Source organism: Desmodus rotundus, chromosome 3 (assembly GCF_022682495.2).
Source record: "Desmodus rotundus isolate HL8 chromosome 3, HLdesRot8A.1, whole genome shotgun sequence".
Classification (NCBI taxonomy): Eukaryota; Metazoa; Chordata; class Mammalia; order Chiroptera; family Phyllostomidae; genus Desmodus; species Desmodus rotundus.
This window is the reverse complement of record NC_071389.1, coordinates 142,490,364-142,504,086: the sequence shown is the minus strand read 5'-3', so window position 1 is coordinate 142,504,086 and position 13,723 is coordinate 142,490,364. Positions and strand designations below refer to the sequence as shown.

General features: G+C 35.1%; 1 protein-coding gene across 4 annotated transcripts in view; it reads left to right on the top strand.

Annotated features, from left to right (window-relative positions):
* TBK1 (TANK binding kinase 1) overlaps positions 1–13,723 on the top strand; it is a 51,341-nt gene that overhangs the window by 24,475 nt on the left and 13,143 nt on the right. For 3 of the 4 annotated variants that reach the window (XM_024576255.3, XM_045184674.3, XM_053921211.2), the window contains exons 8-13: positions 3,375–3,554; positions 5,422–5,618; positions 6,971–7,029; positions 7,428–7,519; positions 11,453–11,554; positions 12,299–12,377. In XM_024576255.3, coding sequence (XP_024432023.2) covers positions 3,375–3,554; positions 5,422–5,618; positions 6,971–7,029; positions 7,428–7,519; positions 11,453–11,554; positions 12,299–12,377 — 709 coding nt within the window. The remainder of the gene's footprint in view (positions 1–3,374; positions 3,555–5,421; positions 5,619–6,970; positions 7,030–7,427; positions 7,520–11,452; positions 11,555–12,298; positions 12,378–13,723) is intronic. The other variant, XM_045184675.2, reaches the window with a different exon arrangement.

The window sequence follows — 13,723 nt, the reverse complement described above, 5'->3', positions numbered from 1 at the left end:
CTTCAATTTGTGATTTTTGTCTTTGTGGTGATGAAAAAATCAATTGTAAATGTAATATAATGTATAAGTAATTTTGCCAGGTCTCTGTGAGGATATAGGGCATACGTTTTTGAGATTGCTAATCACTGGGCTTGGAATTCTGTCCATTATGGGGATCCAGCTACGACCTTGGTAACTTTTGTTCTGACTTCTCTATTGACAGAGGACAAATAGTGGTATATAGATAGGAGTAACTAGAGTTCTAAAAAACAAGCACTCAAGAAATTTAATATACCTTCATTCTTTTTTTAAATATATTTTTTAAGATTTTTTTTACATAATTTTTAGAGAGAGAGGAAGGGAAGGAGAAAGAGAGGGAGAGAAATATCAATGTGTGGTCGCCTCTCACATGCCCCCTACCGGGGATCTGGCCCACAACCAAGGCATGTGCCCTGACTGAGAATCGAACCAACAACCCTTTGGTTTGCAGCCCACACTCAATCCACTGAGCTACACCACCCAGGGCTATACCTTCATTCTTAAAAAGTATTCATATTACTCAAAAGGTGAGAAATGACAGCTTCTCTTACTTCTTCCAGCATGTCAAATGTTCATAAGGGTATTACTTAATTTTTAGCAGCCAGAACTCTAAAAAAGTTGTATTCTCAGATATGAATCCTGTTATCACAAAGAAAGATTTAAGTGAAAAGAAATTAAAAGTAGAGAGTAAATTACTTTATATTTTAATCTGGAAATAAATCCAAGACACTCAAATATGTAGAATTTGTGCTTAATGAATTAACTTTTGTTTTTCTTGACTGCAATAATTATATAATGCATAAGTGAACACATACATATAGGTTATGAGTATGTGCCCTGGCCCCCAACCTTGGCTTATTGGGATGATGTTGTTACCAACTGAGCTACCTGGTTAGGGCTGTGGGTGCTTTTTGTATGACTTACATATAATTAAATATATCACAAGCTAATAAAATGTTGCCTATCATTTTATGTGTTGATTTCAGTGAAAACTCATTTAAACCAAGAGTTTCACTGCTACAATCATTTTTGAAAACCATTGTTTTGACAGTTTTATTTTAGTGTTGTTCTTAAAAGACCAAAATAAAATTTTGTCATGTAGCTAGAATTACTATGAGAAATTCATTTTTTTGGAGACCAGAAACTTAGTATTATAATAATGATTTGTGTTAAATTTTGATTTAGAAAATACTCATTTTGAGAATCTCAGGCAAAACATAAAATTTAAAGAGGTCAGGAAATGAATACTTTCTGTGTAATAATTATATTGCTGTAACTCAGAATCAATAATTTGACAATCTGAACTACAGATTGCATATTCCAGGAGGGTAACACGCCTTATCTGTCTAATCAGTCTTTAGCACACCAATTTATACATTCTTTGATACAAATTGCTTAGGTACCAGAAGGCATTTGGGTTTTGGTTTTGGTTTTGGTTCTTTTAGTAAGGACATTAAGTACTACTTATTAGCAATGAAAACAACTACCAAAAATGTAACAACTGCAGAAAAGATAACCATCCTCTTTCTTACAAGTATTAGTCAAGACTTAATAGCAAGTGAGGAAGACCTAACTCAATTGGTTTAAGCGCAAAAGAAAATAGATTTGCTTTGTAATTAAAAGTTCTCATGTATATGTGACTTAAAGCCCAGCTAAATCCCTGGGCTCGGGCTGTGTCAAGACTTGGTCTCCTCAAATCGTTCAGATCTGCTTTTCTCTGCTTCCTCTTTCCTCTCTGTAGGTCACTTTCCTGACAGCCACAGGAAGGCTGCTGACATTGCCAGATTCACATTCTTATAGCTTTGAAAACTCAGTGGGGGGAAAAAAGACTTTCTTCCTTGTAGTTTTAGCAAAGATTTCTGGGTTGATTTTCATTTAACTAACTTACATGCTACTGCCTGACCACCTCCAACTAATTATAACCAAACCTAGCTCTTATGCCCGTCTGTGCATAGGGAGTAAAGTTAGAGAGTGGAGAGGTGTGGATTCTCTTACAAAAGGAGAGAGAAGAGATTCCTGTTGGCAAAAATTTTAAATGTCCACTACATATTTTGAAAACTGTTCACAGGCAAGGAATTATTTCATTGCCTGTCATGTAGTCAAGAGTATATTTTTAATACTATTTGAAATTCCATAATTAAGAATCTGCTTGAGCCTATTTTATAATTCTGTAAAAGCATGAGAAAGCATAAAGTCCTCCCATTCATTTTTTAAAAAATATTTAAGCTTATTAGTCCAAAATTATTCCTAGTTGAATTGGCACTAATTGATTGCTAGATGATCATAGTAATTTTACTTCCTAAATATGTGTCAATGTTAGGAACTTATTTGAGCCAAACTGATGACATATGCTGAAGAGCAGGACTTCAAATGCTCCAGAGAATGACAGCTTTCCAGCTTATTTTATACTTTTGAGTCAAAGGAGAAGACCTAAGGAGAATGCATGAAATCCATTGGTGGTAGATTAAGGAGGAGGAAGAAAACTTAGCGGGGGAATTTCTAGGATTGGATAAAAGACAAAATGGAGAAACACACACTTCCTTTACATTGGTGGGTACAGGATAGTTAATAATAAACATACACAGCGTGTTGTGATGTATGCAGGGAACAAGATAATGACATGGGGGTTCTTTGGTCTGGTGGTTTGGTACTCAGGGTAGTGCCTTTAAAGGGGTAGGAAAAGAACGTTACTCTGACATTTCAAAGGTATGTTATCCTAGATACATAAGAACATTGACAGAGCTCATTTAAGGTAAAGGTTGACCTTTACTAGGTAAGCTATAGGCCTGGAATGTGACTACCCCATATGACTTCCCTAATTAGGATGTGATCAGACCTTTTGGTCACTAAGCTGTTAGGCCTGCCATGTGGCACCCCTGAACTTCTCAGGTTTATTGCATAGCCCCTTTTTTGTTCACAGAAGTACTATAAAAGGCATATAAATTCAACATAAAAAATTACACATTGCAATGCCATATTAATGCCACATTAAAGACCCTGAAATTAAACTGTTGTCCTTATGACCACCTGGTTCAAATCAATTGATTTCACCTGGATGATTTTGCATATACAGTGTTAGAATGTGTTTGGAAAACTGAGGAAACTTGGAAATGAGAGAATCAAAGAAAATAACCAGTAAAAGAGAATTTAACATAAAAATACTATAATTCCTGATTTATTGACAAATAATGTTAAACTAAGGTTACCTGGCTTTCTGAAAAGTTGGCAGATTTTTTTAAAACTTTGATCCAATCTAATAATAATAATAACAGTTCCTTTGATTTGTTAATATTATGATTTGTACCTAGATAAAATGTAGCACGTTCACTCTTCAACTCTTTTTAATACTATTTTAGGGGTCTTCAAGTTCTACTTACCCCTGTTCTTGCAAACATCCTTGAGGCAGATCAGGAAAAGTGTTGGGGTTTTGACCAGTTTTTTGCAGAAACTAGTGATATACTTCACCGAATGATAATTCATGTTTTTTCGCTACAACAAATGACAGCTCATAAGATTTATATTCATAGCTATAATACGTAAGTACCTTTTTATATTTTCTTACTGTGTGGTAATATTGTTCGTAATAATCGTCTTCATAAATTGTGAGAGGAAATAGAAAAGATACCTCAGCTTCACCAGAGGCACCCACTCCCACTTAGAAAATAATGTTTGCGTGCTTAGTAAATTCCTTTTTACTTCTCTTTGGAATAAAAGGATTAATTTTCTGAAATTTACAGGTAAATTAGCTTAGTCTTAAACTGCAAATTTTACAAGATTACTTTTGTTTCTATGCCTTCTGTCAGATTACATAATCCCATAAACATAAATAGCATCTACTAATAAGTGGGCAGTTTCATTAAGAGTACTGTCCTATCATATAAAAAATATTAAAGCTAAGTCTTAAATATAGTTAGTGTAGTTATAGTTTGCATGTGTGGCATAAAACCCTTATCAGTGCTGGAAAAATAATCATTTGTTTTACTGAAACGAAAGCACATAACACCCATGTCATAAAAAATCTACCCATGTGATAAAACTGCACGTAAGTAAATACACACACACTTAACATGTAGCACTGGGTAATCTGACTGGGATAGGTGGGTCAGCACCAACAGTATCAACATACTGGTTATAATTCTGTACTATATTTCTGCAAGATGTTACCATTGAGGGAAGCTAGGTGAATGGTATCTAGCATCTCTGTATTATTTCTTACAACTGCATATAAATCATCAGTGATCTCAAAATAAAATGTTTCTTAAAATGCAGGAAAAAAACATTACAACCATTCTATATGCATTAGGTTTTTGTTTTGTTTTTTGTTTTGGGGACAGGATTCAAATAACAGTTTTGATGCCTCATGAAACTCAAGAGACTTTTACTAGTAATTTACTAAGGAATCACATTAACTAGATAAAGTATTTTAGATATTAATATCTAACACCTATGTCTAATATAAGCGTAAATATAATGTAAATATAAATAAAATATTAATATAAGATTGGATTAAAATAAAATATTCATCTTTATTTTGGTACTTAATAGCCTAAAAAAGTATATATTATAGTTATGTATTGGCCACTATTTCATTTTTTTCATTTAGTCTTTATTGTAATTTTTCTATTACCATTTGATCCCCTTATACTCTCCGCCCCCCAGCAACCACCACACTGTTGCCCACATCTATGAGTCCTTAAAAATCTATTTGAACATAAAAAGATCAACCAGGCCTGAGCCAGATCTTAGCAGAGGCTCATGGAAGAGAGAAATCACAGCATTGCTGCCGAACGCTTCTTTAACTTCATGGCTCTGCTTAGGGAGAGTCTGCCTTTACCCCTGAAACATTTGAAAATACCTGGTTTTATTAATTTATTTAGCAAACATTACACAGTTGGGTTGTGAGTACTATTCTCAGTTCCTTATATATTTAAGTCATTTAGTCCTCATAACATATCTGCGAGGTGGGTCCTTACTATTCCGATTTCACACATGAGGAAACTTGGCGCAAAGGAGTTAAGTAACTTAAGGTAATTCGGCAAATAAATGGAAGAACTGGAATTTGAACTCAGTCTAATTTCAGAGGCAGTGCTTTTAAGCTCTTTGCAGAGTGGAGAGCTCTCTGGCTCTCCACCGTTAAATATTAAGAACCCTGCATATTGCACACGCCCAGTATAGGTATGCAGACAGAAATGTGTAGACTTGACTGCTGTGGGGACAGTTTGTGTGGCATTTTTAGTTTAATAGACTGTGTGGTAGGCCTGTGAACACAGCAGTGTTTCTGTGACTGGTCATGATCTGAAGTACCGCTTAGAAATGGGTGTTGTACTCAGTCATTAAAAAGAAAAAGACCTCACCTCTCTCTTTATCCCAATTATGTTGTCTTTTTGGATTTTCCTCACACAGTGCTACTGTATTTCATGAATTGGTATATAAACAAACCAAAATTACTTCTTCAAATCAAGAACTTATATATGAAGGACGGCGCTTAGTTCTAGAACCTGGGAGACTAGCGCAGCATTTCCCTAAAACTACGGAGGAAAACCCTATCTTTGTAGTAAGCCGGGAACCTCTGAGTACCATAGGATTGATATATGAAAAAAGTAAGTTGGGATTTTCCTTGTTCTTACTAGCCATTTAAAAAAAAAAACCTGTAAAATTGTCATCTTCATAACATTGATTGATGACATTAATGTGGATTCTTTGTAAACATTAAAGTTTTGTTATTTGAACAAAATAAAGTTTAAAAGCTTTGTAGGCAAAATAGTTTGGCATTAAATATTTTGTTTCATGAAGTGGCAAAATATTTTGTCATGTATATTTATTTCACTGTAGCTATCTGCTTTTAGTATTTTACACCCAAAATAACCTTTTGTATCATACATTTCAGCAAATATTTATTGTGCCCAGTGTGAATAGGGCACTTTGCCAGGCTTTGGAGTCTTAAGAAAAATTAGAGCTACATTTTGGAGTCTTTTAAATTATTAATTTTGTTGGGGGTGGGGGGGCCTGCCCTGACTGGTGTTGCTCAGTGGATTGAGTGCCAGCCTGCAAACCAAAAGGTCACTGGTTTGATTCCAGTCAGGACACGTGCCGGGTTGGGGGCCAGGTCCCCAGTTGGGGACGTGCAAGAGGCAACCAATCAATACTTCTCTCACACATGGATGTTTCTCTCCCTCTCTTTCTTCCTCCCTCCCCCTCTGTCTGAAAATGAATAAATAAAACCTTTTTAAAAAAGAAAAAAAATACCCAGATTTTTAAGTTTCTCTTTGGATTTTGGGATTTAATTTTAATTTAAATAGAAACATTGAGCTGGTTATGTTGGAATATATTTAAGAAAAAATGAAAATGAGCATTATTGTTTCAAGTGGGTTTGGGGTTTTTTTTTAAGATTTTATTTATTTATTTTTAGAGAAGGGAGGAGAGGGAAAAAGAGAGAAGGAGAAACAGATTAGTTGCCTCTTGCACACCCCCAACCAGGGACCTGGCCCACAGCACAGGAATGTGCCCTGATGGGGAATCGAACTGGCAGCCTTTTTGGTTTGCGGGACAACACCCAACCCACCAAGCCACACCAGTCAGGGCTCAGGTGGTTTTTTAATTTTTAACCAGGAAAAGAATACTACAGTTTTGCCACTAATATTTAATTTAGATGTCATTTAAAGGTTAATATTGGAGGTGGAGGTGCAGGTAGAGGTCCAATCTGTGGCCCATGGGCTGTGTGCAGCTCAGGATGGCTGTGAATGTGGCCCAACACAAAACTGTAAATTTACTTAAAACATTATGAGATTTTTTTTATGATTATTTGTCGTAATGTATTTAATGTATGGCCCAAGACAACTCTTTTTCTTCCAGTGTGACTGAGAGACGCCAAAAGGTTGGACACCCTAAAGAATATAATAGTTTATTCAAAATTCTTTATTTCTGATTATGATTATTTTATTTCATGTTTCAGTTTCCCTCCCTAAAGTACAACCACGTTACGATTTAGACGGAGATGCTAGCATGGCTAAGGTTAGTATTTAATTAAATTACTATGTAAACATCTGAATTAAAATTATCCTGTCACTAGTGGAAGCAATGAAATGTATTGTGTCTTTATATATGATTTAGGAAATTATTCACATAAGTCATTATCCATTGCAAAGTATTTTCTGTTCTTTCTTTTTGACTTTATATCCTTTTTTGAATTCATAAAACTTTCTCTATTGAGGCAGTGCATGTTTAACATTATCATGTTAAGGATGAAATGTTTATTGCAGTTATATCTGTCCTCAGCTTTTAGAAATTGGTAGTTGAGCTGTTAATTAAGCTGATAAAAATATGTAAGGTTAAAATGTTTTATGTAAATGTTTTCCTTAACCTGTACCATAGTTAGCACCAAATAATGATGTTTTACCTTTCTTTACTAGGCAATAACAGGAGTTGTGTGTTATGCCTGTAGAATTGCTGGTACCTTGCTGCTTTATCAGGAATTAATGCGAAAGGGGATGCGATGGTTGATGTAAGTAATAGAAATTTGAAAATTGGTCTTCACAAAGACCTCACTAAATAACTGATAACCACCCCATCATCTCTTCAGGCGAGGTAGGGTCATGCTTGGTTTTAATGATAATATTTCGTTTCACATTTAGTTTATTAAACATATAGCAGCTCTGTTTTTCATTTGATTCCTACAATAACCTTGTGAGACAGGATGATAATATCTGAATTTTGAAACTTATACCACACTGTACATTGTGATGGCAAATGAATTCCTTTTCCAAGGACCTTAACCTGGCTCTCATTTCACTATCTTGGAAGGCTTTGTCGTCGTCGTAATCCAGTACAACCTGTACTTGTTTCTAGGGTTTGTGTTCTTAGGATCTTCCCCCATTTTTCACCTTTTTCCCCAAATAAAATACACACTCAACTTTTTAAAAAAAAAAAAAAAAAAAGCATTATTTGGTGGGGCTGGGTGAAGGTAGGCAACAGGAGAAAAAGCAGGGACAACAGTAATAGCATAAACAATAAAATTTTAAAAATAGCATTCAGATATTCACATACTGTAAAATTCAGCCATTTTAAAAATGTGTAATTCAGTGATTTTTAGCACAATTCACAGTTGTGCAGTCATTACCACTAATTTTAGAATATTTTTATCACCCCAAAAAGAAAGCCTGCACCCATTAACAGTCATTCCTCCAACATCCTGTCCCTAGGCAACCACTACTATACTTTCTGTTGCTACAGAGTTGCCTAGTCTAGAGATTTCATGTAAATGGAAGCATACAGTATGAGTACACACTGACCTTCACAAGCAGTTTAAAAGCTAATTTTTTTTTTAACTAAGTCACTTAATATACTTACTCTAGGTTAGAATATTGATCATCTAGTTCAATATGCTCTTCCTGAAAGTGGCCGTAGGGAATGTTTTGAAAATGAATAGGATTTGACCCTTTGTTAACCTTTCATGATTTGTAGATACCATCTTTCCATCTATAGAAAGGGAGAATAAATGGTCTTGTTTAAGAATCACGCTTCTAAGTTCTATACAACATCATTTGAAGCTTTTGAATTTTATAAATCCAGAGTACCAGCTGCATGGTCGCTGGGCTCATAGTGCTCTTCGGCTTTAATGCTCGTGACAGTTTCTGTGTACCCTCCTCAAATCTATGCTTTCCTTCTTGCAAAAACATGTATAAAGCATGTCACTATTTTGTAATTGATTTTTAGAGAGAGAGAGAGAAATATTGCTTGTCATTTCACTTAAGTGTATTCATTGGTTGATTCTTATATGTGCCCTGATGGGAGATTGAACCCTCAACCTTGGCATATCAGGACAACGTTCTAACCAACTGAGCTAACAGGCCAGGGATGCATGTCATTAGTTTTGTTCTGCTGCTTCATCTAAGGAGAAAAAGAAATGGCTTTTTCCTCCCCTCACCTTTATGTAACTCATAAATGTATGCTTATAATATTTTTGTATGTGTTCTCATATCTAGTTTGTAAGCCTCTGCTTTTCTTTTTCCATTAAGAAGCCTCTTTGTTTTTATTAAATAGCTTCTGGAGAAATCTAAGTGTTGACTCCATTTATTTTCACTCTTGTTTTCTCTTGCTATTGTTATCCACCCTAGTTACTATTCCATGAAGCTTTTATCCCTTTTCCTTACTACCTTTTAGCTTACTAAGTCACAAGAAAACAGTTTTTAATGTAGACCACTGTTGGTAAACTTTTTTTCAATTAGTAAATATTTTAGACTTTGTGGGCCACATAAGGTCTCTCTTTGTTTTTTGTTTGTTTGTTTTGTAAGCATATTTTATTGATTATGCTACTGCAGGTGTCCCATTCTTTTTTTCCCCTCTCTCCTCCTCCACTCGGTACCCCCATTCCCTCTAGCATTCCCCCTGCTTAATTTATGTCCATGGGTCATACATATTTCTTTGGCTTCTCCATTTCCTGTACTATTCTTAACTTCCTCCTGTCTATTTTGTACCTACCATTTATGCTTCTTATTCCCTGTACCTGATCTCCCATTCTCCCCATACTCCCTCCCTGCTGATCACCTTCCATGTGATCTCCGTTCCTATGATTCTGTTCCTGTCCTAGTTGTTTGCTTAGTTTGTTTTTGTTGTTGTTTCTTAGATTCAGTTGTTGATAGTTGTGAGTTTGTTGTCATTTTACTGTTGATATTTTTGATCTTTTTCTTAAATAAGTCCTTTTGACATTTCATATAATAAAGGCTTGGTGATGATGAACTCCTTTAAGTTGGACTTATCTGAGAAGCCCTTTATCTGCCCTTCCATTCTGAACAGTAGCTTTCCTGGATAGAGTAATTTCATAACTTTGAATACTTTTCATAACTTTGGATATAGGTCCTTTTCATAACTTTGAATACTTCTTTCCAGTGCATTTTTGCCTGCAAGGTTTCTTTGGAGAAATCAGCTGATAGTCTTATGGGAACTCCTTTGTAGGTAACTGTCTCCTTTTCTCTTGCTGCTTTTAAGATTCTCTCCTTCTCTTCATCTTGGGTGATTTAATTATCATGTGTCTTGGTGTGTACCTCCTTGGGTCCAATTTGTTTGGGATGCTCTAAGCTTCCTGGACTTCGTCTATTTCCTTCGCCAGATTGGGGAAGTTTTCCTTCATTATTTGTTCAAGTAAGTTTTCAATTTCTTGCTTTCCTTCCTCTTCTCCTGACACCCCTATGATTCAGATGTTGGAATGTTTAAAGTTGTCCCAGAGGTTCCTAAGCCTCTCCTCATTTTTTTGAATTCTGGTTTCTTCATTCTGTTCTGGTTGAGTGTTTATTTCTTCCTTCTGTTCCAAACCGTTGGTTTGAGTCTCGGTTTTCTTTCCTTCACTTTGGTTCCCTGTATGTTTTTCTTTATTTCACTTTGTATAGCCTTCACTTCTTCCTTTATTTTGTGGCTCTACCCAATCATTTCTGTGAGCATCCTGATTACAGTGTTTTGAACTCTGCATCTGATAGGTTGCCTATCTCCTTGTTGCTTAGTTCTGTTTCTGGAGTTTTGATCTATTCTTTCATTTCATCCACATTTCTTTGTCTCAGTGCACCAGTCTGGATGAATGTTTCTTCTTCAATTTCTTGGTTGTCAGACTTCCATACAGTTCGATTTTCTGGCAGTTTTGGTTTGTTTTTTGTTTCTAAATTGATTCCTTTTTTCAGTTGTGTGAGGAGGCCAAGCATGTCTACCTACACCTCCATCTTGGCCAGAACTCATCTTTTTGTTTTTATTTTAAAAAACAAAACCTTTAAAAATGTAAATACCATTCTTAGCAAAAACAACCATCAGGTCTTAGTTTGTTGACCCTTGATGTAACCAAAAGCCCTTCAATTATATTATTGGCTATGTCAACCTGCTTCAGAGATCATATTGATTTAAAGTAAAAATCAGAAGTCTACTATGAGTAGTAAAAATTCTAACAGTAGGAAATGTAAATCTATTTAGCTTATTTGTGTAAATGTAGATCAACTTTTTAAAAATATACTACTGATGCTTCAGATTTCTAAATTGTTAACCTAATATGTACTAATGATTTATGTCCTGGATAGGTATAAGGTTCACAGAGATGCTTTTATTAATAAGAAGTAAAATGGCTTCCATAATATATCAGAAGTGTTAAGAAAGTTGAACAGTAGGCCCTGGCTGTTGTGGCTCAGTGGTTTGAGTGCCAGCCTGCAAACCAAAGGGTCGCCAGTTCAATTCCCAGTCAGGGCACATGCCTGGGTTGTGGGCCAGGTCCCCAGTTGGAAATGTATGAGAGGCAACCACACATTGATGTTTCTCTCCCTCTCTTTCTCCCTCCCTTCCCTCCTCTCTCTAAAAATAAATAAGAAATTTGAACAGTAAGACAATAGTGTGATTAGTGGTAGATAACAGAAAACAAATAATTCCTTAGATAAACTAATGAGAATATTATTGTTTTTTTTAGAGAATTAGTTAAAGATGATTATAAGCAGACTATTCACAAAAAGACAGAAGTTGTGATCACATTGGATTTCTGCCTCAGAAACATTGAAAAAATTATGAAAGCGTGAGTAGATTCCTTCTTTAACCAGTAATTTTTAAACTGTTAAATATTGTTACATTTCGCTTAATTCATTTAGTTATCCTCAACAAATATAGCATGCTATGCAAGTGCTTATATTAAGACACAACCTTAGGTTAGGTTACTTCTTCACGAAGGCCAAAAACATAGCCATCGTTTTTCTTTGCAAAGGAGAAGGTAATCTGAGATAGTAACATCTCACTTCTTACCTTGCAAAGCAGACGGTCTGAACAGGAAAATAAAAAACCTGTAATCAACAGAGGAAGTATGAAGAAGTATTCTAGAACTGTATTTTGGTAGTATTTTTAGAATTTTGGGATTACTTCAAGTTTACTTTGCTTATTAAATGTTTATCCCTGAGAATGTCTTCTGAAACTATTTTAAACTGCCTTTTCTAGGCTATACTACTTCTACTGCATAGGAAAAATAAAGTCAGAATTTATTATTGACGACTGTTAATTCTGAATTCTAGCATTTTGACTACTCTGGCATAAAAGACTATTTGAAATTAAGTTATATTTTAACTCCTAGCCTGCTAATTAAGTAGAAGTATATAAAATTCCATCTTTACAAAGATACCAAGTTTTCTTGAAATCCCTTTCTTTGTAGACTTTGCATTTTATTATTAAATGAGTATAATAAAAACTCAAATATAGTTTATAAAACATCTTTTTAAATCTATGTATTCCCTATGCTCATTTAATTTTTCCATACTTGTTTTTCATGCAGATATGAAAAGTTGATGAAAATCAACCTAGAAGCAGCAGAGGTAGATGAAATTTCAGACATACACACCAAGTTGTTGAGAGTAAGTTTTTACAAAATTAGGCTCATAATCTATTTCCTTGCTGGCAAGATTAGATCTAAACTTTCCTAGAGAGATGATGTACTTAAAGATCTCCAAAGAAAAAGTAGGCTTTTCCTGTTTTTAGGAACTGTTTACAATATTTAAATACCCTTACTGCCATGCAGTTCTTTATTACGTTTCCAGATGCCTGCTTGGCTTGAATTGAAGCCCATTTCTCTCTCCTTTTCTCCCTCTCTTTAAAGTCCATAATGCCCTTGTTGCTGCTGTGGCAAGAAAAGCAAGTTCATAATGTAATTTAATATACAGAGTGCTTAAACTTACTTAGAATTAGCTGCAAATTAGGCAAATATCAGATCTTTTCTAAAATAAAAGGTAAGGAAAGGAAGATGGGTGTTTGTCAAGGCAGTGAATCATTTCTGTAACTGAGAAAAGAAATTAGGACAAAAGTCTCTACTCTGCTAAAAATTACAGTAGCGTTTCAAGTAGGTTCTGGATCTCCTGGTAAAATGTATTGTAACGAGAAGGGAATTATGTGTTGTGAGAGGTGATTACTAAGCCCAGGTCTGCCCCTATTTATCCAGCTATTCCTGCCTGTTGACTTAAGCAGGGCCTTTAATTCTTTGTATCCTTGTTTTCTTTTTCTTTAAAATGGGTAGTTTCTTACCCTGCTTATCTCACTCCAGCAAGCTCTTAGCATTTGAAGTATTCTTTTTTAAAAGATTTATTTATTTTTAGAGGGGAAGGGGAGAGAAACATCAATGTGTGCTTTCCTCCCACTTGCCCCCTACTGGGCATCTGACCTGCAACCCAGGCATGTGCCCTGACTGGGAATCAAACCAGCGATCCTTTGGTTCGCATGCTGGCACTTAGTCCACTGAGCCACACCAGCCAGGGATTAAGCTTGTTTTTAGTTGTTTTTCTCCTTCACTTTTAGATCTAGAACAATGGTTTTCAAAATATGAGTCATAAACAACTAGTAAGCTATAAAGTTTAGTGAAACTTTCCATTCGGTTATGTAAACACATTTAAATGATGCTGGGTTAAAATAAAGTGAATTTTTTCCTAGAGATCATGATTAAAAAGGTTTTAAAATGTTGATATAGAATAAAGCAAATAAAAGAGAAACAAATAATCTTGCCCAGTATTTGTTTGTATTTAAATATAAGCAGTTATATCATGTTTTCTATTATTTTTCTGCTTTTGTCTTAGAACTTTATGTACTAGCCCACAGTCCTAAGGGACATGTTTCTAGCACTAGTGGCATTTGAGCACTCTGAATTGAAATTATATGTTTCCTCTTACGGAGTCCAAAGGTTTTCTCATTTTTATGGCATTTTTGTGAAGAT